We start from the raw sequence: 27,562 nt of genomic DNA on the forward strand, positions 1-27,562 counted from the left end.
CCTTGAGATGGAGCCCCCAGCCAGGCTCTGTGCTGACAGCTCTGAGCCTGGAGCCTGCTTAGGATTCTGTGTCTCCCTCTCTCTCTGTCCCTACCCCTCTTGTGCTCTGACTCTCTCTGTCCTGCAAAAATAAATAAACATTAAAAAAATTTTTAAGTAATTTAGGAAGACATTATTAGGACTTTCTGGCAACCAATGTATTTGGTTTAGGATTAAATTGCTTTGCTCATCATGGGGGGTGGGGAAATTTGTCAGGCGGGTTTCCTCTGTCCTCAGTGGTAATAGTTTGTGTTTTCAAATAAAACCGCTTACTCACAAATATATGTATAAGAATCTTACAGATTAGAAATAAATCTTATTCCATGATGGAAAAGCCCTCGGATGAATCAAGTTTATCTTCCTCAATTAGATCGTTATCCAATTTATTTTCATACCTAATAAAAAATTACAAAATCTACCAGTTAGTGCAAAATTTTGTATAGTCTAGTGAAGACTTTTTTTTTAGAGGGAACCTAGATTGAAGTACATTTTCTGAGCTATTGTGTGTGTGTGTGTGTATGTGTGTGTGTGTGAATTCAGAACCTTAGTTTCTTTGTGTGTTAGGATTTTCAAAAACACTAAGGAATTTAACATTTTTTAATGTGTTACCTTTGTACCTGAAAAGGAGTTTCCTAAGTCCTTTACAAGTTCCAGGAAAAGAGGTAATGATGTATCTTATACACAGACATAATAGCTTGTTCCTTCAATCGCTTTCTGTAGTATCTGGAGCATTTGGCTAAATAGGCCTTGATCTAACCCTCAGAAACCAATAAAGAGGTCTAGACAGCAAGTGGTAGAATGGGATAAAATATTGGGGCAAGAAATCTGAGATACATTTCAGAGGAAAATACAATTGAGATTTTTATGTTTATCTGATATAATAGTGTTGATCTGGGATCTATGGACAATCCTGGAATATTCGGGGGGGGGGTCATCCAACTCCAGAATTTTAATGTAAAATTGTCTGTGTGCAGTTGTTGGGAGGCAAGGCAAGCAACAATCCACAGTTTTCATCGTATTTGCAAAGGAGGTCTGTGAGCCAAGAAGGCATTATACTGTGTCAACACATTATCAGAGAACGAGTATTATAAAGATGGAAAACAATATTAAGTTAGCATCTCTCTTCTTCCCATCTCCAATTGTATGTGACATTTTTTCATTCTCAGACTTGGAAATTAATTTCTAGGTTAGGACGGTAAAACTGAAGTAGATGAGAATAATTTAGTGAAGATTTAGGAGAGAATCTTCAGTGAAGATTTTAAGAGAACTTAGATTGAATAGAACGTAAGAAAATATGGTTTAGTAGAAAAGAAACCAAAAAGGTTTGGCTAGATGGTAAAATCATAATGATTTCTATATGTAGAAAAAATTAATACAGTGATAGGAAGCAACTGTTCATCCTTTATTAAATTTTGCTTTCAGGGGTGCCCAGGTGGCTCGGTCAGCTCAGGTTATGACCTCACAGTTCGCGGGATCAAGCCCAACATCTGGCTCTGTGCTGACAGTGCAGGGCTTGCTTGGAATTCTCTGTCTCTCTCTCTGCCCCTCCCCCCCACATGTGCATGCTCTCCCTCTCCCTCTCTCTCAAAATAAATAAATAAACTTAAAATTTTTTGTTTGTTTGTTTTCACCGGTATTGACAGTCAGTATTTACTGAAAACTTACCCTGTGCTTTCGGTAGTGCTTAAGTCTATCTTTTTTTACATCAAGTTCTCACAACAAATCAACGAAAGAAGGAAATCTGTCCCTCCATTTTTCAGACAAGGCAACTCTAATCATCCCGGAGGATCAGGAAGGACTTCCAAGAAGAGATGGCATTTAACACTGCGTTTCCAAAGAGGCTCAAAACAGCAATAGCTACCTTTTAAAATATGAAATAAGCCCATGGTAGATCTGAGAACTTATTACATACAGGTGCAAAGAACCCCGAAATTTCACTTCTTGGTATTGCCCCCAAAGAATTGCAAGCGGGGACTTAATAGATATTTGTTCACCCATGTTCATAGCAGTGTTATTCCCAATAGCCAAAAGGATGAGGGCAACCCAAGTGTCCACTGATGGATGGATGAATAAAGTATCAATTTTTTGGATGGTATAAGGCATACAGTGAGACGTTATTATTCTTCTTATTATTTTACATCAAGTTCATCAAGCCTTAAAGGAAGAAAATTCCTACACACAGTACCACATGGGTGAACCCTGAGGACATCATGCTAAGTCAAACCAGTCACAAAAGGACAAATGGTATATGATTTCCTTTGTATAAGGTATCTAGATTCATCAAATTCACAGAGACAGACAGTAGAATGTGCTTTCTAGTTGTGACAGTGGTGAGCAATGAGGACTTATTTTTTAATGGGAACAGAATTTCAGTTTAGGAAGATAAAGATTTTGAAGATGGATGGTGGTGATGGTTACCAAACAATGTGAATGAAATTCATGCCACTGACCTGTATGCTTAAAATGATGATAATGGTAAATTGTGTATTTTGTGTATTTTATCCATGCACCTGTCTATCAAAGATATCAGAGCTTAAGTTAATTTATTTGATATTTTTAAAGCAGATTTCTGTTCCTAGTTTTTAATACATATATGTCATTAAATTCCATTCTGGATAAAGCTGGGTTAAAAATTATACGTTGGTAAAACATAGTAGTTAATAGATTTATGTATGTAAGATCAATATAAATGTTTTTCCTTAACTTCCTGGATGTTATATAACTTAATTTAAATATGCTTAAAATATTATATAGTTAACATCATGTATCTCTATTATTTATTGAGTACAGTCCACTTAGAATTTCATTATCCAAATTGAAAATGTTGTTTGACATGGTTGATGACTAGTGGCTTATGTGGTAGGAAAATATTTTACCAGGAACTCTTGGCTAGTGGGAAGGCCAATAAGATGTATTATCAACACTTTAAAATGGTGGTATATTCATAGAGCGCACAGTCTAATAGATGGCTCACAATTTGACAAATATCATTTTTTAAAAATTAAATATACTGGAATGTCTCTATAATGTTTTCCAGGGATCTGGGATTTTTTTCAGTGTTACATGATCCTCTTTGGGCCCTTAGCCAGCCCTTTAAAAAATGAACATTAGCTGTAGGAAAATGTTAAATGAAGGCATATTGTGATGAATTTCACTGTCTAGTATTTATTTTAAAGGGTTTAACCTAATATACAACACAGTGAAACTTTACTTTCTCATACATAATGTATTAAAAATGTTAGGCCCTTAGAAAACCTTTCCAACGAGTTACAGTGAATCACAAATCCATATATATACTTAGAGCTGGAATTTTTTCAGTACAGTTTATTTTTTCATAGCTGTCTTGAATGGATATTTTAAACTTAAATGGGTTCCATTTCTCCTAAAATAAAGCATCTTTAGAGGAGAAATTTTAAGAGAACAGATGAAATTTCATTACCATACATGTGGTCACACCTTGTCAGAAGTTAGGTCCTAAATTTCACTGTGATATTGATATTTGCACACATTTAAAGTGACATTATTTGGCAAAGGAACAAGTATCTAGTTTGAGTTAGTGGTGCGCATGGTGATGACTAACCACGTACTACAAGGTTAAAACAATTTTTAAAATCACTTGTTAATGTGATAAGACTAGGCTCATGTTTTTCCTAGTCTCGTTTCCAGTTGGCCTTTTTGTTCAGCCCCGCCAGTAGGTGAATAAATGTTTGCAATTGACAGATGTATTCTTTACTCAAATAAAAAGGACACAAGGCCAAAATATTAATTAGAAAAGATTGATTCACACCTTTGTGGACATTAATACTTTATTTTAAAATTGAGTAGTGCTTTCAGTATAATTGTACCTAGTTTGACTCTGAACCAAGGATTCCGCCTCCATGGATGGACTGATGGGAGTGACCTTGTGGGAAAAATCGATTTCTGAAAGCATTCTGTTCTAGAGAATAATTTTGTGTATAAAGGGGAATTTCTCTCCCTTCTCCTTATCACTCTTCCTCTTGCAACCCATCATCCCACACAAAAAAGAATCTGTCAAGTTAAATAAATTCCACTAAATTCTTAGACTTTACCTTCCTTATTATCCTCAATCTACAGTGGTGTCCTTCACAATTAATGTCTTTTAGATATGAAACTTACTAGATATTTAACAGCTTCTATTTTTATTTTTCTTAAATTTTTATGGATTGACATTGTCAATAACTCTTAACAATTATTTAAGATATTTTTGGTTTTGTCTAATCACTTGAAAAATCAAAGCTTAAAAAAAAGAAAAAGAAAAATCAAAGCTTGCCATTGTTATAGTCACTGAGGCTATGCAATATTTCCACTTATATGTTCTATTCGTCACCTCATTTTCTTCCTTCCCTTCTTCATCCCTCCCATCCTCCCAACACAGAGAAAATTCTGAAATGTTTGTTAACTGCTCTGCCTCACGGGAGCTGTTTTCTGCTACATGCAAAGTCCAAGCCATGGCCAAGGAAGCAATGGAAACTCTATTCTTACTTATCCCCACCATCTGAGTAACTCCCTACATACTGGGAACCTGCCTCTTAAATTTCACTTTCTTCTACACCTCTGAAATAGGAATTTGCCTCCTCAGCTATGCAAAATCACTATGTTCTGCTTGCACTCCAATTTCCTGTGCTCAAGTTCAGAAAAGATAAGGCTCATCTCATGTTTTCCATTCTCTCAAAAATGACAGTTGTGTACCACCTGATGCCTAAGGCTTCAAAAGTCTCTATCACAAATTTACCGATGGTTGTATTGACTAATAGTGGGGGGACAATTCTCCTAGCAATTATTGCATTGTGATCAGAATTGGAAATTCTATAGAATTCTTAAAAATAGTTTTAGATATAATTCACAGGTCATAAAATCTGCCCTTTTAAAGTGTACATTTCAGTGGTTTCTAGAATATTCACAAAGTTTATGCAACCATAACCACTACCTAATTCCAAAGAATTTTCAGCACTGCCCACCCCCCACCAAAGAAACTCATATACATTAGCAGTCACTGACCATCATTCTGTCCCCTTACCTCCTGGAAACCACTAATATACTTTTTGTTTGTATAGATTTGCCTATTCTAGACTTTTTATGTAAATGAAACCATACAATCTACAGGTCTTTGTGAACGGTTTCTTTAATTTAGCATAATGTTACCAAGATTCTTCTGTGTCACAGCAATTATTGGACTTCATTACTTTTTATTGCGGAATAATATTTCATTGAGTGGATATATCACATTATTTATTCATTAGTTGATGGTCATTTGGGCTGTTTCCACTTTTTGACTACTATGAATAATGCTGCTATCAATGTGTTTGTGTTTGGTGTGGATATATGTTCTCACATATGAGTCTGGTGTGGATATATGTTTTCATTATCCCTCAGAGATCTATCCAAGAGGAGCACTGCTTGGTCAAATAGCATTTCTTGGTTTAACTTTTTGAGCAACTACCAGACTGTTTTCGAAAGACCACATTGGAAATTTACATTTCCACCACAGCATCAGGGTTCCAATTTCTCCACATCTCTGCCCACACTTGTTATTATCTGCTTTTTAGATTACAGCCACATGAATGGGTGTGAAGTGATATCTCACTGTGGCTTTTGATTTGCATTTTCCTGATGGCTAATGATGTTTGAGAATTTTTTCATGTGCTTACTGACTTTTTGTAGATCTTTGGAGAACTGTCTACTCAAATCCTTTGTCTATTTCTTTCTTTTTATTTAAAACAATTTTTTAAACGTTTATTTATTTTTTGAGAGACAGAGAAGGACAGAACATGAGTAGGGGAGGGGCAAAGAGAGAGAGAGAGAGAGAGAGGGAATCACAGAAGCAGAAGCAGGCTCCAGGCTCTGGGCTATCAGCACAGAGCCTGAGGTGACGCTCGAACTCACCAGCCGTGAGATCATGACCTGAGCTGAAGTCAGATGCTTAACCAATTGAGCCACCCAGGCGCCCTGTTATTTGTCTATTTTTAATTGGGTTATCTTCGTTATATGTGTGTTCTAGATACAAGTTCTTTTTTTTTTTTTTTTTTAATTTTTTTTTCCAACGTTTATTTATTTTTGGGACAGAGAGAGACAGAGCATGAACGGGGGAGGGGCAGAGAGAGAGGGAGACACAGAATCGGAAACAGGCTCCAGGCTCCGAGCCATCAGCCCAGAGCCTGACGCGGGGCTCGAACTCACGGACCGCGAGATCGTGACCTGGCTGAAGTCGGACGCCCAACCGACTGCGCCACCCAGGCGCCCCTAGATACAAGTTCTTTATCAGGTCTATAACTTGCAAATTCTCTCCCATTTTGGGTGTAGTCTTTTCACTTTCTTGATGGTATCACTTGAACCACAAAGTTTTAAATTTGGTGATGTCCAGTTTATCTTTAATTGCTGCTGCTGTTACTCAAGCATTTGGTATCATACGTAAGAAAGTTAACACCAACGAATTCATGGTCACAAAGATTTACGCCTCTTTTCTTCTAAGACTTTATATCTTTACAAAACTTGCATTTGGTACTTTGATCAGTTGTTAGTTAATTTTTGGTTATGGTGCAAGTTAGGCATGTAATGTCTTTCTCTTGCATGAGGTTTCTGGTTGGCCCAGCAACTTATTGAAGACTCCTTCTCCCCCCACGGAAATGTCTTGGCCCCTGGTTGAAAATCAACTGGCTAAAAATGTGAGGGTCTACTTCTGGACTCTCAATTCTATTCCTTTGGTCTTTATGTCTAGATTTATGCCAATACCACACTGTGTTGATTATTGTCGCTTAACAGTAAGTTTTCAAACCAGGAACTGTGTGTCCTCCAATTTCAATAATTTTCAAGATTGTTTGGGCTATCCTGAGTCAGATACTTGTCATATGAATTTTAAGCATCAACTTGTCAATTTCCCAATAACAGCAATATTAAAAAGCAGTTGTAATAAAAAAAAATTAATTTCATCTTGAGAGAGACAGAAAGGGAGGGGGGAGAGGCAGAGAGAGAGAGAGAATCTCAAGCAGGCTCTACACTGAAAGTGGGGCTTGAACTCACAAACCACGAGATCGTGACCTGGGCCGAAGTCAGACAATTAACTGACTGAGCCACCCATGTGCCCCAAAAGCAGTTGCAGTTTTTATAGGGATTATGGTGAATCTGCAGATCAATTTAGGGACTATTGAGATCTTAACAATACTGTCTTTTCATCTAGGAATATGATGTCTTTCCATTTATTTAGGTCTTCAGTTTTTTTCAACCACATTTTATACTTTTCAGTGTATACATTTTGTGTTTTTCTTTTAAGTTTATTTGTTTATTTTGGGAGAGAGCGAGTGAGTGAGCAGAGGAGGGACAGAGAGAGAGAGGGAGAGAGGATTCCAAGCAGGCTCTGTGCTGCCAGCAGAGAATTAAAGGATTAAACTCACAAACCGTGAAATTATGACCTGTGCTGAAACCAAGAGTCGGACGCTTAACTGGCTGAGTCACCCAGACGCCCCTACCTTTTGTGTTTTTTTGCTAAATGTACACTTAAGCATTTTATTTTTTTGTTCTATTGTAAATAGAGTTGTTTTCCTAATTTTAGTTTTGCTTTGTTCATTGCCACCGAACAGAAATACACTCGGTTTTATGTACCGATCTTGTATATTAAAACCTTGCTGAAATTGATCATTAGCTCTGACAGTTTTTAGTGGAATCTTTAGGAATTTCTATGTATAAGATCATGTCATCTTCAAACAGACATAGTTTTACTTCTCTTTGAATCTGAATGCCTTTCATTTCACTTCTTCCCTAAGCGCCCTGGCCAGAACCTCTAGCACAACGTTGAACAGTAGTAGTATTTTAAAGTTCCGCTGCCTCCAGCCGTGTCTCCAACCCCAGCAAAACTAACCTCTATATTTCACTCAGTAAATATGGACTTTATTCAGTAAATATGGAGCATGTACCATGTACAAGACACCAGTCTAGAGGCTGCTTCTATTCTCGTGTTCATTATAAGGTGGTGCTCTTTCTAAAACACAAATCTAATTATGACATTCTTCCATTTCAAACTTTTATTGATGGCGCCTCATTATTATTAGAAAAGGACTTCTTAACAGGGCTTACCAGATCCTGCCTTTCCTGGCATGAGTATAAATCTCCAAACTTCTTGTTCGGCTGCTTCCCTCCCGAAACTCTTATCCAGGCAAACAATTTATTTTCGTTTTTCAAAAACTCAATACAGTCGATTTTCCTTGTTTGTCGATTCTGTATTTGTGAATTCACCTACCGGCTAACCTTTCCTTGTCACTTCAAAATCAAAGTCACCCGGTTTTGCGGTTATTTGCAGACACGCATGTGCACGTAGCAGCAAAACTTGTCACCTGAAGTGCACGCTCCCAGTTGAGGCTGAGCAACTGTCCTTTTTTGGGGTCCATTTAGTGTGATGTTTTTTCCCATTCTTGTGCTTTTTGGTGATGATTTTGTTGTTCCAAATGGCTTCCAAGTATAGTACTGAAGTGTTATCTAGTATTCCTAAGTGCAAGAAGGCTGTGATGGACCTTGTGGAGAAGATATGTGGGCTAGACGAGCTGTATCGAGGCATGGGTTACAGTGGTGTTGGCTGATTTCAATGCTGATGAATCAATAATACATATTGAAGCGGTGTATTTAAACAGAAATACACATAAAACAGGGTTATATATCGTTCAGCAGATGAAAGTATTGTGACCAGGCTTGTGGGAAGCTAACCCTGTGTTTTCCTGAGGGATGGAGATTCACTAGTGGTTAATTAAAAGTTTGAGGGGACTTCTTCGAACATAAGTTCGGCAAATAACAATAATAATGACAGTTCTAAAAATAGCTAGTGTTTACTGAGTGTCAACTATGTTCCAGGTACTATGCTAAATCATTTGTAGGAATTAACTTGTTTAATCCCCATTATCTCATTTAATTCCTGAGGTAGATAATGACTCCATTTTTTACATGAGATAACTGAGCCTGAAGGGTTGTTAGCAGGTGTCCCCATAAGCCTATTTTTTTCCCCTGGTACACTGCATTCAGAGCCTGGGTATTACAAATATTTCTTCAATGATAAATTAGCATTCTATTCTATTTGAATTGGTAAGTACAGTCTTTAATATGTTTCTTGGTTATTTTCATTTTGTTCTTTAATAATAATAAGGGGAAGAAAGCTGTAACTTACTAGAACTATCTCTGATCCAGGCTAATCACTGGCATGTTTAGCAATTTCTGTGTTCAGTTGCGCCATTTTAGAAATCCAGAATTGTTCTTCATTCTAGAATATGTGAAGAGCATCTCTTTTGGGGGAACAGTGATAATTAAGTATCTGACTGCGTTCTTGATGATACTAAAAGTGGAAGACTTCCTCAAAAGATGTTTGGTTTCTCCATCTGTAAGTTAGGGGAACTTTGCTATTATTATTTTTTTAATGTTTATTTATTTTTGAGACAGAGAGACAGAGCACAAGTCAGGGAGGGACAGAGAGAGTGGGAGACAGAATCTGAAGCAGGCTCCAGGCTCTGAGCTGTCAGCGCAGAGCCTGATGCAGGGCTTAAGCCCACAAACTGCAAGATCATGACCTGAGCTGAAGTTGGTCATTTAACTCACTGAGCCACCCCAGGCGCCCCTAAATTAGGGGAATTTTTAAGCTCGTTTTCGATGTTGTAATTCTTTAAAAAAATTTTTATTATTAAATGTCAGGGGAACAAAAATTCATGGAATATGTTAATTTTCAATAATTTCCCATTAATATTTCAATCATTTGAAGCACTGTCCAAATAACGTAATGAAGAATCGTTTTAATTTTATTGATAAAGAAAACATAAAGGTTAAGTAACCTTCTGAAGGCATTGGATATACATATAAATGATGCCAAGTTCTCTTCACGAACCTAGATTTACACCGCATTATTCCCTTGTGGTATTCATGTAACATCACACAAAATGTCATGAGACGGAATTACAGGGTTCAATTAGCAGTGGAATTATTTATCTATAAGCCTTCTGTGATTTGTGATGGAGAATATGAGGGTTCCTTAAAGGGGAATATTATGACAAGTCTCAAAAGGAAAAATGCCTTGAAAACCAGAACCAAAAAAAGTACAATATTCAAAGCATAATTTTATTTCTCACTTAGAATTCTGTTCAAGAGCTCTATTCATTGCAATTGCAGATACCTATAGAGTTTCTGGGGTAGGGGCTATTCCCGAAGAATGCTTCTAAGACTCAGGGCTGGGTTAGCCTAGGAAAGGTGGACCAGCCCTTTTCAAAATAATATGAAGTCCTCAAACAACATCAATTGATCAGACTTCACTTCCTAAATTTAAAACAGCCTATTGATTTAAGGATATGTGTTCTATTTCGAACTATGAGGAGCCAGGGTATCTTCTTTTAAAAATGGGGAAATTGGCTGTAGGAAGGAAAAAGGAATCACAGGATTAAAACCCTATGGGGATCAAGCAACATTTTTGTTGAAAGACAAAAGCAAAGTTTTTACCGCCCAGAGGAACAGATCATCAGAAAAGGAAGAAGCTGAATACCTCCAGTTGACTTTGTAGATCTTTGTTGGAGGCCATCTTTGCTATCCCTGACAAAAAAAGAGAGAAAGGAATCCACTGAGATTGAGAGTTATAGTGGGAAGTGGAATCTTTATTGCAACCCAAGGGAATAAAGGATCCCAGAAAAATGAGATGAAAACAAGTGGCTTCTCTACTACATGTTCTCCCTGTAGAAACAGTGCCGTTTCAACACGTAGACAAAAATAAACACCATAAGGGTTCCATTACAAGGGCTCGATATTCGCATAGTGATACTGTTAAACACACAGGGAAAAGTCAACATTTTAAACTGGTATTAGACACATCCAATAGAATTTAAAGTGCAGGATATTTTATACTATTTTATTTATTTCTCAATTCTCTACCATGTTTTTAACTCATCAGCATGATTTCTAAATCACACATTCTATTTGGGGTCCAGGCCACCTCTTTTATTTAAAATTTTTATAATTTATATTGTGGCCATAATTCCAAATTGTTGGAGGCATTTATGCTGGCGACTGCTGTTTCTATAGTCCATATTCTTATAGGTTTGAAGAGAAGGACCTAATAATAATATATGATGATGAATTCATCAAGTTTTCACAGAATAAGTGAATGAATGAATACAGAAAATTATTTTCCCTAAATAAAATTATCTCTGAGAAAACATTATTAATTGAAGCCCTTGTATTTAGTATTGGAACGCTTCTAAATTGTATTTCATGTATAAAATCACACGGTCTTACTGGTAACATTTACTGTCTGAAGTCCATACAGAATGAATGTTCTGTGTGGGTTGAATCCCACTTCCTTCCTTCCATTTTCAGCCTTAGTGAATTGTAAATGAAGAACTAAGAAAGAAACACTGTGCAAGACCACCAAGGCTTACAAGGAGAAAGGTATACTGTTCTGAATTATTAGTGAAAGTTTAATTCAATTCTATGTCACTTGGAATAACATCAACATTATTTTCGAGTAGGTCTAGCCCTGGGCAAATTGTGAAATAAGAGAAGTGTGTTTTCAGGTCCTACCCTCCAGCTTTCCATTTTATATCCCAGAATCTCTTTCTCTCTTCCTTTGTCTGCTTGCACGTTCCCTGATCCAGGCCCTTTAAAGTAGCCACAGCTGCCTCCTAAATGCAGCTGTACCCACACCAGCTCTCCCTCTGGGCCTACTGTGTTCACAAGTCTTTCAGATTCTCTGCCACCTTCCCATCCGTATCAAAACTTTCTTGACTTTGGTTTCATCCTGTCAAGTCTCCACTGCCTGCTTTTTAAGGAGATTGCTAACTATTCTAATAAATGCAACCTATTTGATGTGATACTCAGATTCATGTATTATGGAAGAAATCTTCCTTCACCCATTTTTAGAAATTATTTTACTGAAGAAATAAGATAAATTCAGACCAAAGCGCATTAGTTGTAAGTGTACAATTCAATGAAGGTGAACACACATGTAACCAGCACCCAGATCAAAAAAATAGGACATTATCAACAGCCCAAAACCCTTTTACTGAACACTATATAGCCCCAAGACTCTACACTATTCTGACTTGGAATAAATATGGCATCAATACTGTCCATTTTGTACTTTACTTGAATGGAATCATACATATGCAGTCTTTCGTATCTGGCTTCTTTTATTGCACATTATGCCTATGAAATTCCTCTATATTGTTGCACGTGTTTGTGAATCATTTTCATCGTGTATGTAATATTCCATTGTGTGAAAGTACCACAATTTATTCATTCTACTGTCGATTGGCATTTGGGTAGCTTCTGGTTTGGATATTATGAATCGTGCAGTGAATATTTTTCACATGCTTTTTTGTTTGTTGATTTTGTTTCGGTTTTTGGTGAACATACCTTTGTGTTCCTGGTGGATATAGACTCAGAGTGGAATTGCTGAGTCATGGAGTACACATATATTCAGCTTTAGTAGAGACTCAAAATTTTTTCAAAATGGTTAACCAATATATAATACTCTCTGCACAGGAGTTTGGCTTTTTCCCATATCTTCCCCAACCCTTGGCATTACTTCCTTTTTACTCTTAGCTATTCTTGTGTATCTCCCCATAATTTTAATTTGCATTATAACAATGAAATTGAGCATCTTCTCATGTATTGATTGGTTTTCTATACACCATCTTTTGAGAAGCACATATTAAAGACTGTTGTCTGGTTTTCTATGATTGTCTTTTTCTTACTGATTTATAGAAATAGTTACATTTGAGAAAGGAGCTCCAATCATGGGAGCATGGAGGTAAGCAAGGTGTAGAAAGCCTGGGCAAGATGCCTATACATAGGGTTGTTTCTATTTGTCTCAGCCTTCTAGTGTAACTTTCTAGGTAACACAGGAATACAACTCTTGTCTCTAGCTACATAGACCATCCGAAACAATACCTTAGGAAAGGGATGACATTTACCGTCCAAGTAACACATTAATGCTATTTTTCATCTTAAATTGGGGCTGCGAAAACCCCTATTTGAAGTCAAGATTCTGCTGAGCTGACATCAAATATCAAAACCCCAATGGAAAAAAAAAATGCAGAGAATGAGAACAGGTGAGGGTGAAATGGAAGAAACCTAGCCTTAGCTGTGTGTCTCTTGGCCATAGATGCCACTGTGATAATGTTATCCCACACATATGGTCACAGTAGCCGAAAGGACAGCATCACTGAAAGGCACCCAGAATTAACTAGCCCACAGTATTTGAACCAACCTGAGGAATTTTCTCATCAGTGCTTCTCCTACGAGAACTCAAGCAGCGATGCAGAGGATAACAATAATGCCAAGTTATTGATGCTGTCAGCTGGATTTTCCATTTTCTCTGAAATTTCTTACCTAGTAACAGGTCTACTCTAAGTTCTGAGGTTTGGCAATGATGTCTCAATTCAATTTGTATAATGGTGAACACCTCGGTCTGCTTGGAAAGTTACACACAAATGTCGGTTACTGACAATTTCAGTTTAGCCTGAATATATTTTTCCATGACTCCATAAATGCCACAGCAAGTAACCATCTTTTGTTTTCATTTTGGTCTGTTTTCTTTTCCCCAATGGTAGATGCCAACCAACACCCTTCAACTCTCTGCCAGGGTTGTTTGACAATCCATACCCATAGTCTCATTAACCTGCATTTGAATCTCTGCTGTGCTCAGCAGATTGAGTTAGACTAAGTGACTTGACCTTTTTAAGCCTTCGTTTTCTTATCTGTAAAATGGACTAAAAATAGTAGCTACCTTTCAGAGTTGTCAGGATTAAAGGAGATTATCCACACAGAACATTTGGTAAGCTCGAAATAAAGTTGGTTAGTATTACTACATTGTTTACTACATAAAGATTACTGCACACATCCTTACCATATATTTCCCTGTAGTATACAATATTGCTAGTATTTTGGTAGGGATTATTCTTTACCTACCTGCCCCTTAGCCATGGAACCTTCCAAAATCAGAGGTTAGGAAAAGTGACTTCTTGTTATCTCTGTGTTAGATTTAGAGAAATCAATCAATTTATCCATGGTTATTCTATTTTATAAGCGAATAGAATTAACATGAAAACTTGGCCTCACAGAAGTTCCCAAGTGGCATAAATGTAAAGATAATGTTTTAAGTACTAAGAATAAGAAGCATCATATTATCAAAGGTACCCAAGACATAAACATAAACCAGCAACAGGCTCTAAATAGAGCAGGAAGTTGACTAAGTGTATCTTTTGTTACTCTCCTGTCTCTCCTTCTGAAGACTTTCTTCTCTTGGGGTCTGAGGCTCCCCTCTTGAAACATTCTGGTTGCAATTGATCTCCACTGTGACACTTCTCCCAAATCTATACTTCCCAAACCATTCAAACACTGTATCTTCCTAGTCCACATCAAACCATCTTTATTGTGTGACACAAAGTGTGACCCACTTTGCTATCACATTGGAAAAAGAAAAGTCCCACTAAGATAGATTAAAAACATATGGAACCACCTATGCAAAGATATGTCCATGTGAACAGGTGAATCTTTGTTTATCTCAAAGAAAACAATTCTTTTTATAACATTGTTTTAATGTTTATTTATTTTTGAGAAAGAGAGAGAGAATGAGGAAGGGGCAGAGAGTGTGTGTGGTGGGGGGGACAGAGGATCTGAAGCAGACCCTACACTGAGGGCAGAGAACCCTACGTGGGGCCCGAACCCATGAACCGCGAGCTCATGACCTGAGCTAAAGTTGGATGCTCAACCAACTGAGCCACCCAGGCGTCCCAAGAAACCAATTCTTAATAGTGGAGTGTTGCAATCCCTTACAGAGCTGTGGGTGAGACATTTTGGGAGAAAACAAATGTTCCTAACAGATCACATCAGTCAAGACTATCAATGATTATACGGTCCTGTGGGCAATCCCAATCCTAACTAAACACATCCAGTTATGTGTATATATTTGTGTGGGTTTAATTGAACTCTCCCAGTACTTTTTTCACTACATGTAATTATGTCTACTAACATGACTCACTTCTTCCCCTCCTCCCAACACTTGAAAGTTGTTACAGGACACCATCTGAACGACGGCCATATTCACACACCCATGATAAGCTGGACCTGAAAAGTAATTATCCTGGATTAGCACAGGTCCTCTGATGCTAAATTAGCAGCCAGACCCATGTACGCAGTTGGTCCCTGACCCCCAGTTACTCTTCACAGAAAATCTGCAGAAATATGAGTAGAGCAGCCCTTATGCTATTGGTTTAATTTACTTACCATTTATAGACCTGGCCTCAGTTGGGAAACAGATTTATTTAGTCACTGGGAAATTCATCCAACCTAGGTACATATTAGGCAACAATTAAATGCTTATTCATTGGCTGGCAAACAAGAAGGTGGGAGCAGCAGAATCAGTGCTAAAGCTGGAGCAGGCCTTTAGAAATAACGACTGAGCTGGATCCCCTTTTTCTGCAGATTAGGAAACTGAACACGGAAGTTAAATGCCAACAAATGGTGGCAGACGTGCACCTGATACCCGGGGCCCTATTTTCCTATGTAGTGTTTCTTCCACTATGATCACTGGCCTATGCATCCAAAGGAAAAACTAAGGCGTAAAGCACAGCGCGATGCTGAAGCTGTAAAGTGTGACCACCCATTGTTAGGAAGGGCTTTGTATCCCACTGAGAGATAAACACCCTAAGGTACATTTCACTCTCTGACCCTGTGACTGTATAATGCTTATGACAGCTTCCACTCTTAGAGAGTTCTAACATATGCGTTTAATCATTGTATCTCTAATTCTAGAAAAAAATCACAAATTCATTTGTTTGCGGCTGGATCAGCAACTGGGCAATGAGCTCAATCTAAATGTCCTCTGATGGCAGATATAAGAGTCATCACCCGCAGTCATTCTGTTTGCTATCTATGCCAGTAACAGTACGATATATGAAGTGTCCAGAACAAAAGTTTCTGCAGTAATTCAAGAAAAGAATAGAAGAGCTGTCTAATAGTGTTGTAGGCGATGGTGAGAATGAGAAGATTGAGGGAATAAAGCACGAAGTGATCAGTCTGATGTTGATATGAAGTTTTTTGTACTGAAATAAGAGTTAAAAGCTGGAGAACTGGAAAGATGGAAACATTGCAGCCCGTGAATTTAGATAGTACATATCATTTATTTTTTATTTTCTTAATTGTGGGGTTTTTGTTTGTTTGTTTGTTTTTGTTTCGTTTCGTTTTGTTTTGGGTAGATTCACTGCCTAATGCCAGTACGCAGCACGTAGTCTGACAGGTACTGACTCCTATCTGCTCACTAATTTGGAATCCGCGGACTTTAATATTAAGTTACTTTTCATTTTGATTTCAAGGGCATTAAGAGTCTGCTATAAATCACAACTCAATTTAAAAACTGATGTATGTAAACTCTCGAGTAGGAAACAAAATTGAAACCTGCTAACCATCAAGGGAAAACACCCTGTTGCCCTCTTGCACCTGTTGGAGAGTAAATGAGTCAGTCCTGACTCCTCTCTGTATAAAAAAGACAACTCTGAGAAACAGGAGGCATTGATCTTGTATCTTCCAGGGAGGCTCACATAAAAACGTGAGGGGTCACGGGGTGCCGGGGTGGCTCAGTCGGTTGAGCATTTGACTTCAGCTCAGGTCAGGATCTCACGGTTCGTGGGTTTGAGCCCCACATTAGGCTCTGTGCTGAACTCTTGCTCAGAGCCTGGAGCCTGCTTCAGATTCTGTGTCTCCCCCTCTCTCTGCTCCTCCCCCACTCACTCTCTGTCTCACTCTGTCTCTCAAAAATAAATGTATAAAAAAAAATTTAAAACATAAGGGATCAGTCACAGCCAGGCACACACAGAACTCCCAAAGTGTTCCCTACTGTTCCTGACCATTACACGACTTGCCTCACCCTGTGTGTTTTACCATCTCTATGACTTTTTGAAATAACAATTTTAAAACAGAAAATCCTAAGAAATTAAACGAAAGAGTTAAAAATGGGCTGTGTCCAAATGAGAATGACTCAAAACATGGAAATTATGGGTTTGGGAAAAATGTTTTCTTGGTTTATTTGATTAACACTTTGCCACTGAGGAGAATTTTCCTTTGAGGTTTCTAATTCTGGATGGTTTTTAATGTAATTGGTTTAAGTGATACTTTACTTAAATATATCTTAAAAAGAAATCTGCCACTAACTATAAAATTTTCATGTTCAGTCCAATTGACTTCAAAGTAATCCAAAATGCTTATTCCCAAGTGACACCTATCAGTCTCCAGCTGTGTTCCTGATGGAGACTGACATCTGAAACCAACAATTAAAGTTACCTAATGCCAGGACTCTTTAAAGACTAAAGGGCTTTACAGTACCCTATCAAAGCGGCTCATAACCAACTCATACTATTATTGTTTCTATAAGTGTGGTGGGAGGATTAATTTCTTGACACCCATTTAACATTACAGGAAAAATAATTTTCAGAGCCAAGAGGTCATTCTTTGCCAAATCAGCACATTCACAATAGTATGTTTTAATGAAAGACTGAAAGTATTATTAAGGCTTTGACTATTTTTTTGTGTATTCTAGAACCATCCTGGCCCTTGTTCTCTCATTATCTATGTGACATCAATTAAGAGATATTACTTACATTTAAAACTTGTCTTAAAGTAACAGAAAAGTGAGAGAGAGAGAGAGAGAGAGAGAGAGAGAGAGATGAACAAGATACATTCCCATTCAGGTTGAGGTATAATAAAGCAATTTTCTTGTTCTGTGATGTAGAAGTCTCAAAACTCATGCAGCCATGACTGCCCGAAATCTCATAAAAGGTTGTTTTAGGGAAACAAACAAAAAATATCATTAGTATTAAGCTCGAAGTTTAAGATTGGATTAATTTATTTATGCAACAAACATTTATTAGATACCTACTATTTGCCATGTCCTAAGATGATGCTTCGAGACTATGGGTTATGGATGATATCAAAGGAATTCTTGCTGAGACTGGGAAGTGAACATCCTTAGCTATGACTGCAACCAGAATCAAAACGTAACTCCTTTATCTAACCCTACCTCATTCCCCTGCTGCTTCCTACCACTCAGGTAGCCTCTTATCCAACTCATTTGTCCTTTGATGTTCACCCTTAAGAATAAGTTACCCGGACCACATCAAATTGATTAGAGAGATTTAAAGGAACTTAATAATGAAATTGTACGATTTGTTGAGAAACAATACATGATCTATTAACACAAAGAGTTAAGGCACTAGACATCTTGTACACTTCTAACAGGATTCTCAGTTTTTCGAGTTTCCAGAGGGGACACTCTAATCTATAGTAGATTGATGGATCTCAATTTCCTATTACATAAGCAAAAATGACATAAATAGCATATAAAATTACTGGTAGGATTAATACGTGTTGAATTCAAATTATTTTGGAGGAAGAAGCATACCTTTCTTGGGGTATTGCTTTTGTGTGTTATTTACTTTAGGAACTAGATTCTTTCTATATCAAAGATTCCATTATAAATAATAGGTTTTATTTTTTTTTTATTTTTTTATTTTTTTTAAATTTTTTTTTTCAACGTTTATTTATTTTTGGGACAGAGAGAGACAGAGCATGAACAGGGGAGGGACAGAGAGAGAGGGAGACACAGAATCGGAAACAGGCTCCAGGCTCTGAGCCATCAGCCCAGAGCCCGACGCGGGGCTCGAACTCACGGACCGCGAGATCGTGACCTGGCTGAAGTCGGACGCTTAACCGACTGCGCCACCCAGGCGCCCCAATAATAGGTTTTATTTTGACGTAGAGAATAACTGGCTTTCAGCTAGAAAACAGAACAGGATAAGTGGCATTTTTTGAGGTTTAATATCAAACAGGCTACTAAATAGAGAACAGACATTTAATATATTTTTTCATTTTTTTTTTGTTTATTTATTTATTTTGACAGGAAGAGGCAGAGGGAGAGAGAAAATCCCAAGCAGGCTTCTTACTGTCAGCACAGAGCCCCATGAAGGGCTTGATCTCACTAATCATGAGATCATGACCTGACCCGAAATCAAGAGTCAGACATTTAACCGACAGCCACCCACGTGCCCCAAGACCTATAATATTTTTGAAGATGATCTACAGGGAGAAATTTTCAGTCAAATACCTCATCTTTTAGATGATATTAAGCCATTCCGGTTTGTAAAATGTCAAGCAAACATTCAGAAAAATGCTTTAAGGCTGCGTACATGAACAGCTTAATAGAGGTGAATTTCAGGCTGTGAACTGCAAGGCAATTGACTTAGCCAACAGTACCACCAACAATACTTTGAGATGATGATTTCTAAATTGTAGGTTACAGTCCCGGAAGGATAACTGTTACAATCAGATTATTTCTGAAGAAATAGGCCAGATGCTGGTAGGACTATCACAAAATACTTTGTTACATTCTTGATGTTGTTTAGAAATACATTAGAAACATAAGAGAAATGGTTCTACTTTTGCCCAGAATTATGGTTTATCTGTATCAGAAATGGGATTGCAGTTTTGGTGGCTACACTCCATGAAAAATCTGATGGGATTTGGGAAAGGCTAAACAAAAAGCAATTCCTGTTGAGTTTTGTTTGTGTTCTTGTCTTCATTTTGTAAGATGACTGGACTCTTCAGTTTCTTCACAAGAAAATTCCAGAGGTCTCTTAATAGAACTTCATCAAGTCATCAAACTATGAAGAAGCAGTTAAGGATATAAAGAAAAGGGAACAGTCTTTGCAAGAGGAGTTTTTGTGTTTTTTTTTTAAAGTGTGGATTAACTCATATAAAATAATGAGTTATTAATAACTGGAATTTGGGGGTCATCTTAATAAGTACAAATTACTATTTTATTAGGCCATCTCAAATCTTAGATTATTATATAAATTTTCAAAACAAGAAAAGAGCCACAGACATTCATTTTTAAACTGGTATGCAGTATTTGAAAGTACAAAATTCCATAGGTACTGAGTAGAGTAATCCTTTGTGAGTTTTTATATGAAACATTATTCATCTCCACTAATTTAGCAGAAATGCTAATGACGTTACAATAACAGATTTGCTGCTTAATGATTTGAGGGATCTAATGAAATACAGATTGCAAAACTGAGGAGACAAAACATTTTCTTTTATCTTTGATCAAGAGCGGCACCAAGGTACAATTTGTAGACTCCATAACGAGCGGTAAAGTTAAAGTAGGAGTTAATCTAGCTAGTTACCCATGGTATACAGACCACTGATGGCCATGAGAAGCTATTTCATAAAAGCCCACACTTCAAAGTTACAATGACATGAAAAAGGAACTAAAGCAAGTTTTTATTTGTTTTGAAATACAACCCTCAATGAGGCATTGTTTGCATATTGAACTAAATGCATAAACAATGCATTGTGGGTTTAATTTGTGAAATGAGTGTAAGTCTTGATGAGCTGTGATGTTTGCTATTTGGAAATAGAAAACTACTTTTAATTTTACATATTCATCAGAGGATTGACACAAACATAAAATATGGAGGCTCCTCAAATTAGCTTGAAGTCTGATATTTTTCTCAGCAAGAATTTAAATGATAGCACAAGAACTGATTGTTTTAAAGGCTGTATGTTACAGGTTATGAAGTTTTATGAAAGAAAACACTGAATAAGAGTATTTTTAAGTGTTCCGATATTAAAAGTACACATTAAATATTTTCAGGTGTTGGCAATGGGTACCGAAAGCCACGCATGATCGTGTTCTCAATCTACATGAGCAGTTCTTGTGTGTTGTACATGTATCATGCTTTGTGTTCAGTTTGATAGTTTTTAAGTTAAGTATCTCAGCAATGTGTTCAAAATGTATTAGCATTGTTTTGTTATTTAATAGAAATCTCTTGGGGCGCCTGGGTGGCGCAGTCGGTTAGGCGTCCGACTTCAGCCAGGTCACGATCTCGCGGTCCGTGAGTTCGAGCCCCGCGTCAGGCTCTGGGCTGATGGCTCGGATCCTGGAGCCTGTTTCCGATTCTGTGTCTCCCTCTCTCTCTGCCCCTCCCCCGTTCATGCTCTGTCTCTCTCTGTCCCAAAAATAAATAAACGTTGGAAAAAAAAAATTAAAAAAAAAAATAGAAATCTCTTGATAATATTATTAAATTATAATTAAAATATATTATGAAATACAATTAAATTATAAACTATATTCAAATAATGTATGAAATAACTTTGATATAAATATAAATAATATGAATATGGCTAATATTTATCTAATATTGATAAAGCAATCACATCAAACATAAACATCTTTGAGTTTTGATACTAAAAATAAAAGTTTAAACTCAAGTCATGCTTTACCTCAAAAATAGTGAATCTAAATTTTAAATTAAAAAAAGTGTTATATGCACACATAACACTTCTGGTTTGTTCTTATTTGCCAGTTGCAACTTGCTGCTGAGTTAATATCCAACTCCTTTATGTAGCATTAATAATAAGGGTAGGCCATACTCTCTTGATTCCTGAAATTTGATAACCATGGTAAATGGATCTAATTATTTCATCTGTGTAATAATATTTTGAATGGTATGCTATAGGAAATCTATACCAAAAATTGTTTTATGCGTTTCCAATTATATTCAGAAAATATAAGATGCTAAAAACAATCCATGGGAACAAAGAGTTGGAAAGAAAGGGGGGGGGCATAAAAAGAGTGGGTCTTGTCAATTGCACTACTTCTCAATTAGTTGCATGTTTTCATAAAACTAATATTATATTTGGAGTTCCTGTTAAAAATGTGTCATCCACAGGCACAATAATATGCACATGTTATGCTGAGTAACTTCAATTGTTGTGTGAAGAGTTGAGAGACCTCTACTCCATTTGCATTTCCCCAACATTAAATGAGCAAATAAATCACTTAACTTCTCTGCAACCAGAGTTTCGTAGCTAGGGAATGAGAAGTTTGGGCCACATTACAACCAAACTTATTTACAGTTTATACAATCAGTTATTCTAGGACAATTATTATCCTACTGTTACGGAAAAAAGTAAGGAAATCTATTACCTGGAACTTTTTGGTGGGTTGCTGACAAGGGTGGAGTAAGCAAGTTACAGAAACAGTGGAAGGAATTCATAAGAATGTATGATATATATATATATATATATATATATATATATATATATTTTATATATATAAATAAATATATAATAATATATTTATTTATATTTATTTATTTATATATATATATTTTATTTAAATGCAAGGTTCCTAAAATTCTAGCCCTGGAATTTTTTTTGCCCGTTTTTTGGTCCCATTCCTTGTTACGTAACCATTCAAAATAGTGTGAATGCTTTTCACAGCTATTTATTTACTGGAGGCTTATGTGGATAAAATATAATTTAAAAAACAAAAGCAGGTAAGAAAGAAGATAAGACGGAGCCTTATATGTTGTAGAGGCCAACACTAAAACAAAAAGACACATGCTAGTCACCTCTACCCTTGCTGAGAATGAGTCCCAAATGTGGCTTTAAACTTTTTTGCAGGGAGTCACAAAGAGAAACTTGATTAGTTACACAATTCTTAATGCCTTCAAGATATAAATAGCATGTAATTCTGATGATACTATGACTTTGCCTCCACACACACGAAAACCAGTGTGTGATGCCATGAACCAATTCTCAACAACAGCCTATGAAGTAGATAGAATAACTCCTTCCACTGGCCCATCCTCCCTTTCAGGATTTCTTCTCTCTCTCTGTCTCTCTCTCTAATTATAGTTATGCCCGTTAACACAAAGGTATATTTCCACGAGTCCTAGGCAATACGAGAAGACTGAGACAGTATGTATGCAGTATATTTATTAAAGAATTCTCATTGATTTATTCAACACCTTTTTATGTAGTGACTACTCAGTGTAAGCTTCTACATTAAGTGCTTCAGAGGATCCGAAGGTGAATAAAATCTTATAATCATCATACTTGTAGACTAGCATCCGTACCTCACAAACAGCTATGGAGGAGTTCGTGAGAAAGAGCAAAGATCACCTACGGTGGGGGTGGCTGAGGGGCCGAGAGCAAAGCAAATAGCGCTGGGAAGATAGGATGGGACGAGAGAGTGGAAGCTCTGGGATGGTGATCATAAAGGTTTATTTCCCCCCAAAATAAAGTAGTGACATGGACAGAACTGTGTTGTAAAATGAGTAATCTGAAAGAAGTGGGGAAAGGCATTAGAAATGGGAAAACCAATTGTATGGCTACTTAAATAGGATATGTGAGAGTAAACGAGGCAGAGATTAAGTTAGCATTAAAAAAAAAAAAATACGAGGGCAGGGATAAAGCGAAGCTTATCACAGAAATGAGACCTCTAGGATTCAGCAACTGATTGGATGGACAGGGTTAAGGAATGAAAGGAGTCATTTGTGCCTCCAGGTGGCTGGGGGGTTATTGGTGCCATTAATAGGTAAGGGAACACGAGGAGAGGAGTATCTTATTCTGGGGGTGGCTGGAAGGGACAGACAATGGCTTCTGTTTTTCTTGTATAGAATTATACATATTCCTAGGCATAAACACTCTTCTTGGTCTAAAGGCCAGGGTCCAAATGCTACCTCCTTTCTTCCCTCAGATGGAAGCAAACTCTCTCTCTCTCTCTGTTCTGAACTAAAGTAGCAGGCTTGTCAATGTTTCTCGTAAGGAGCTTGACACTTTCTCTCTCATGTAATAACTATTTTTAACTGCCCTATTTCTTGCTCTAGACTGAAATTTTCTGAGGACAGCGATTATGTCTGGCTCATCGCTGTACCTCCTTACATTGAGTAAGCATGCTTGCATGCTAAGAGCAGATGCTAAGGGACATCCACATTTAAATGGCCAGAATGGATTCAAAGAAAGATAAAGGAAGAGTCAGAGGGGCGGGAGGTGACCAAGTCCAGCGCTGACCCATGGAAGCCGAGAGAAGAAAGTTTCAGTGAGGAACTTGTCAGTGGGGCCATTCACCAAAGAACAGGTCTGTGAACAGGAGGGCTGAGGAAAGGACTTGACAGTGAAAGAAGGATTTAGGAACTTGATATCCTTGAAACCCAGGATGAAAACTAGGCAACACCACCAGGCTCTTGAGGTCCTCAAGACTGATGTTGTCGGTGGCATCGGTCCTTGCTGTTACGAACCATTTTTTTGGCAATAGAGCCAATTTGGGGGAAAATTAGAAGTGTTTATGGATTTCTATTTTTTGAAATTGTTTCGCTGGCTCAATGGGGGCAAAAGATCCATGGCTATTATTTAGACTGTCTCTTTGAAGGTTAAAGAGAAAAATGCTACAGTATTTTAAGCACTCAACTGTCCAAATGAGGCAGGGTTAAGGAGCAACAGCACACAGACCTCCCCAAGGTTTCGTCTGACATGAGTATATAGCACTTTAGAGACCATGGAGCTTTTTGCACTTTGCACTAGCCCATTTCATCTCCAAACAAAGGCATGTGCACTCATGCTTTTATTTCAGATGGGGTAACTATGGTCCACTTTCAGTTAATATCAAGTTAGCAGGGAGTCTCCAACCAAATAAGTTCATTTAATCGGTGTAATAATGAGTGCTTATTAGATCCCCAGCACTACATGGCACACTAATCGAGGAAAAAAAAAGGAAGTCATCCTGAATCCCTCTCCTCCTGCCTGTTTCTACCCCAGCCTTCCCTCTCTTGTCTTGGTGAGTGGTCCTCAAACTCCCCTCCTGAGCCATGTGTCCCGTTCTCTGTTGTTTTGAGCTCATAGCTGCTTTGGAAATTCGGTCATGACGCTGGGATGCTTCGTCACAGATCCTGAACTATAGGACACAGGCAGAACACTTCATCTCTGCTAATGTGAAACAGTACAAAGAGTATAAAAGAGGGAAGTTGTTTTGGGCTTACAGGGTATCAAATTGCCCAAAGGGGATCCTACATGAGTTGGCGTTACCCAAAAGCAAATTAAGCAGGCAGGAGGATTCCCATCATACAGACTACTCTCTGCTCTACTGCAAGCAGAGGTGGTCAACTGAAGTATTTGATCATCCTTCATTTAAGTACCGAATTTCATGTAATTAATTAATTTATGTAAGAACTTATCTGGGGCGCCTGGGTGGCTCAGTGAGTTAAGCGTCTGACTCTTGGTTTTGGCTCATGATCTCACGGTTCGTAGGTTCGAGCTCCGTGTCGGGTCCCATGCGGCTGGTGCAGAGCCTGCTTCAGATTCTCTCTCTCTCTCTCTCTCTGCCCCTCCCCTGCTCTCTCTCGCTCTCTCTCTCTCTCTCTTTCAAAATACATAAACTTTAAAAAATTTTATGTAAGTAAATATTGATCACCTGCTAGATACAAGGGACTATGCATGAGAGAGAAAGATGGAAAGTTCTGGTTTGCCACATCTGCTCTGGGCAGTTCACTGCTGGGTTAAGATGTTTGCACTTTATTAAGTAGACATTTGAAACCTACTGTAGTTTTTTTAACTGAGAGAAGAACTATACTTTAGAGAAAGAAAAACTCCCATCTCTGTCTAATGGGTTAGCGGAAGAGAGCCTAGGGGAGCAGGATGGCAATTCTGACAGAAGAGGCACGTGTAAAATCTGGCCTGGGGAGGCAGCAGTGAGAAAGAAATGGAAGGACAGATATTCTGCCAATGCAAAATAAACTTGTCCTGTTGACTTACTGTACCTGGAAGGTAAGAAAGAGAGTAAGGATGAACTCTAAGTGTTGGACCTCTATGAAGGTGGTGCCAGTGACAAAATTAAGTCAAGAAGAGGAGTCGGTGGGAGGGGCAGAGTGGACGGGTGATGTATTCAGCTCTGAGTATGTTCAGTTTGAGATGCCCAGACTTTTAGGAAGAAGATTTATGTCCTAAAGTTGCCCATTTAGGGTGAAAGAAGGGATTACAGAAGTGAATGAAACTGTAAAAGAGAGAATATGAATAAAGAGAACTTATGTCTAGGTCTATTTTTAAGCATGATTAAGAGAAAAAAGGATGCTCTGTATCAACTAGGGAAGTACAGTCAGGGGACAAACACAGAATCATGGAAGTCAAAAGAGGAGAAGGCTACTGAAAATTAGCAGAAGGCTGTCAAGAATACCAAATGCTTCCCGAAAGTCAAGGGTGATGCAGAAGAAATGATCATTAGGAGACCACTGATGATCTTAAAGAGAGCAGTCTCTGCAAAGAAAAGAGAGAAAAGCTAGATTTCTAGGATTTAACGAGGTTGAGAAGGAGATGCGCTGAGTGTTGGCCACTTATTTTGAGACGGTTGGTGGCAGAATAAAAGAATCAGGTGAACAGGGAAGTCATTTTAATCTGTGTTGGGGATGGGGTGAGAATATACACCTGAAATTGGAAAACAGTGTATAAAGACATTGTTTCTAAATGTTTGTGTTCTAGAACACAGTGAAAAGAATGGACATTAGAAAGCTTTTTTAGGGGTGCCTGGGTGGCTCTGTCGGTTAGGCATCAGACGTCGGCCCAGGTCATGCTATGGATCTCGTGGCTTGTGAGTTGGAGCCTCGCATCAGACTCTGTGCTGACAGCTCAGATCCTGGAGCCTGTTTCAGATTCTGGGTCTTCCTCTCTCTCTGCCCCTCCCCTGCTCACTCTCTGTCTCTCTCCCAAAAATAAATAAACATCAAAAAAATTCTTTAAAAAAAAGAAAACTTTCCTTACAATTATGGGGTACCTGGATGGCTCAGTCGGTTAAGCATCCAACATGGGCTCAGGTCATGATCTCAGAGATCGTGAGTTTGAGCCCCTCTGCCCCTTCCCTGGTTGAAGGTGCTTCTCTCTCTCCCTTTCTCAAATAAGCAATTTTTTAAAAAAGAGAAATTTTTCTTTACAATTTTCAGTTATAACATTTTCATTAAAAAATATTCAGTCTAAATAGTTGCAATTTAGCAGTCTTCCTAGCTTTGAGATTTTATAAGATACATAGGTAATGGAGCAAACCATGCCAAATGAATTACATTAAAATTGTCAAATTGATTTATTTGCCCTCCATCATTTGGGCGCTTTGGAATTTTACGTGTGTGTGTGTGTGTGTGTATTTTTAAAGTATTTATGTATTTTTAAAAAATATTTATGTATTTATGCCTTGTGAAGGCACACACATGTGCATGAGAGTGGGGAGGGGCAGAAAGAGAGAGGGAGAGAGAGAATCCCAAGCAGGCTCTGAGCTGTCAATAGGGCTCCATCCCAGGACCCTGAGATCATGACCTGAGCCAAAATTAAGAGTTGGACACTTAGCCAACTGAGTCACCCAAGCACCCCTGGGCACTTTGATTTTATAATTAGCAGACATTCTTTATAAGTCGATGAACATCATAAGGATATATAATAAAGAGGTGTATAAAAAATAGATCAGTTAGGTCTTTCCTAATTTGAAATGTAGGTGGGTAGAAGCCAATGAAATAAAAAAGGACAACAGTGATATTGTTCGTGCATTGATTACTGTTATCATTTAAAACTGGGCATTTGAAGTACTTGAGAAATCAAGACTATTACAATAAGCCAGAAGAAACTCTGAAGTGAGAATAGAGAAAAAAGTTACATGTAAGTTTGTTAGAAT

At 37.7% G+C, this 27,562-nt stretch overlaps 2 protein-coding genes across 2 annotated transcripts in view; one reads left to right on the forward strand and one right to left on the reverse strand.

Moving 5' to 3' along the window:
• LOC123609033 (translation initiation factor IF-2-like) overlaps positions 1-27,562 on the reverse strand; it is a 41,738-nt gene that overhangs the window by 8,677 nt on the left and 5,499 nt on the right. The window contains exon 2 of the mRNA XM_045499682.1: positions 10,562-10,608. Coding sequence (XP_045355638.1) covers positions 10,562-10,608 — 47 coding nt within the window. The remainder of the gene's footprint in view (positions 1-10,561; positions 10,609-27,562) is intronic.
• EYA4 (EYA transcriptional coactivator and phosphatase 4) overlaps positions 1-27,562 on the forward strand; it is a 318,929-nt gene that overhangs the window by 6,214 nt on the left and 285,153 nt on the right. The gene's annotated exons all lie outside the window — the stretch shown is intronic.

Source organism: Leopardus geoffroyi, chromosome B2 (assembly GCF_018350155.1).
Source record: "Leopardus geoffroyi isolate Oge1 chromosome B2, O.geoffroyi_Oge1_pat1.0, whole genome shotgun sequence".
Classification (NCBI taxonomy): Eukaryota; Metazoa; Chordata; class Mammalia; order Carnivora; family Felidae; genus Leopardus; species Leopardus geoffroyi.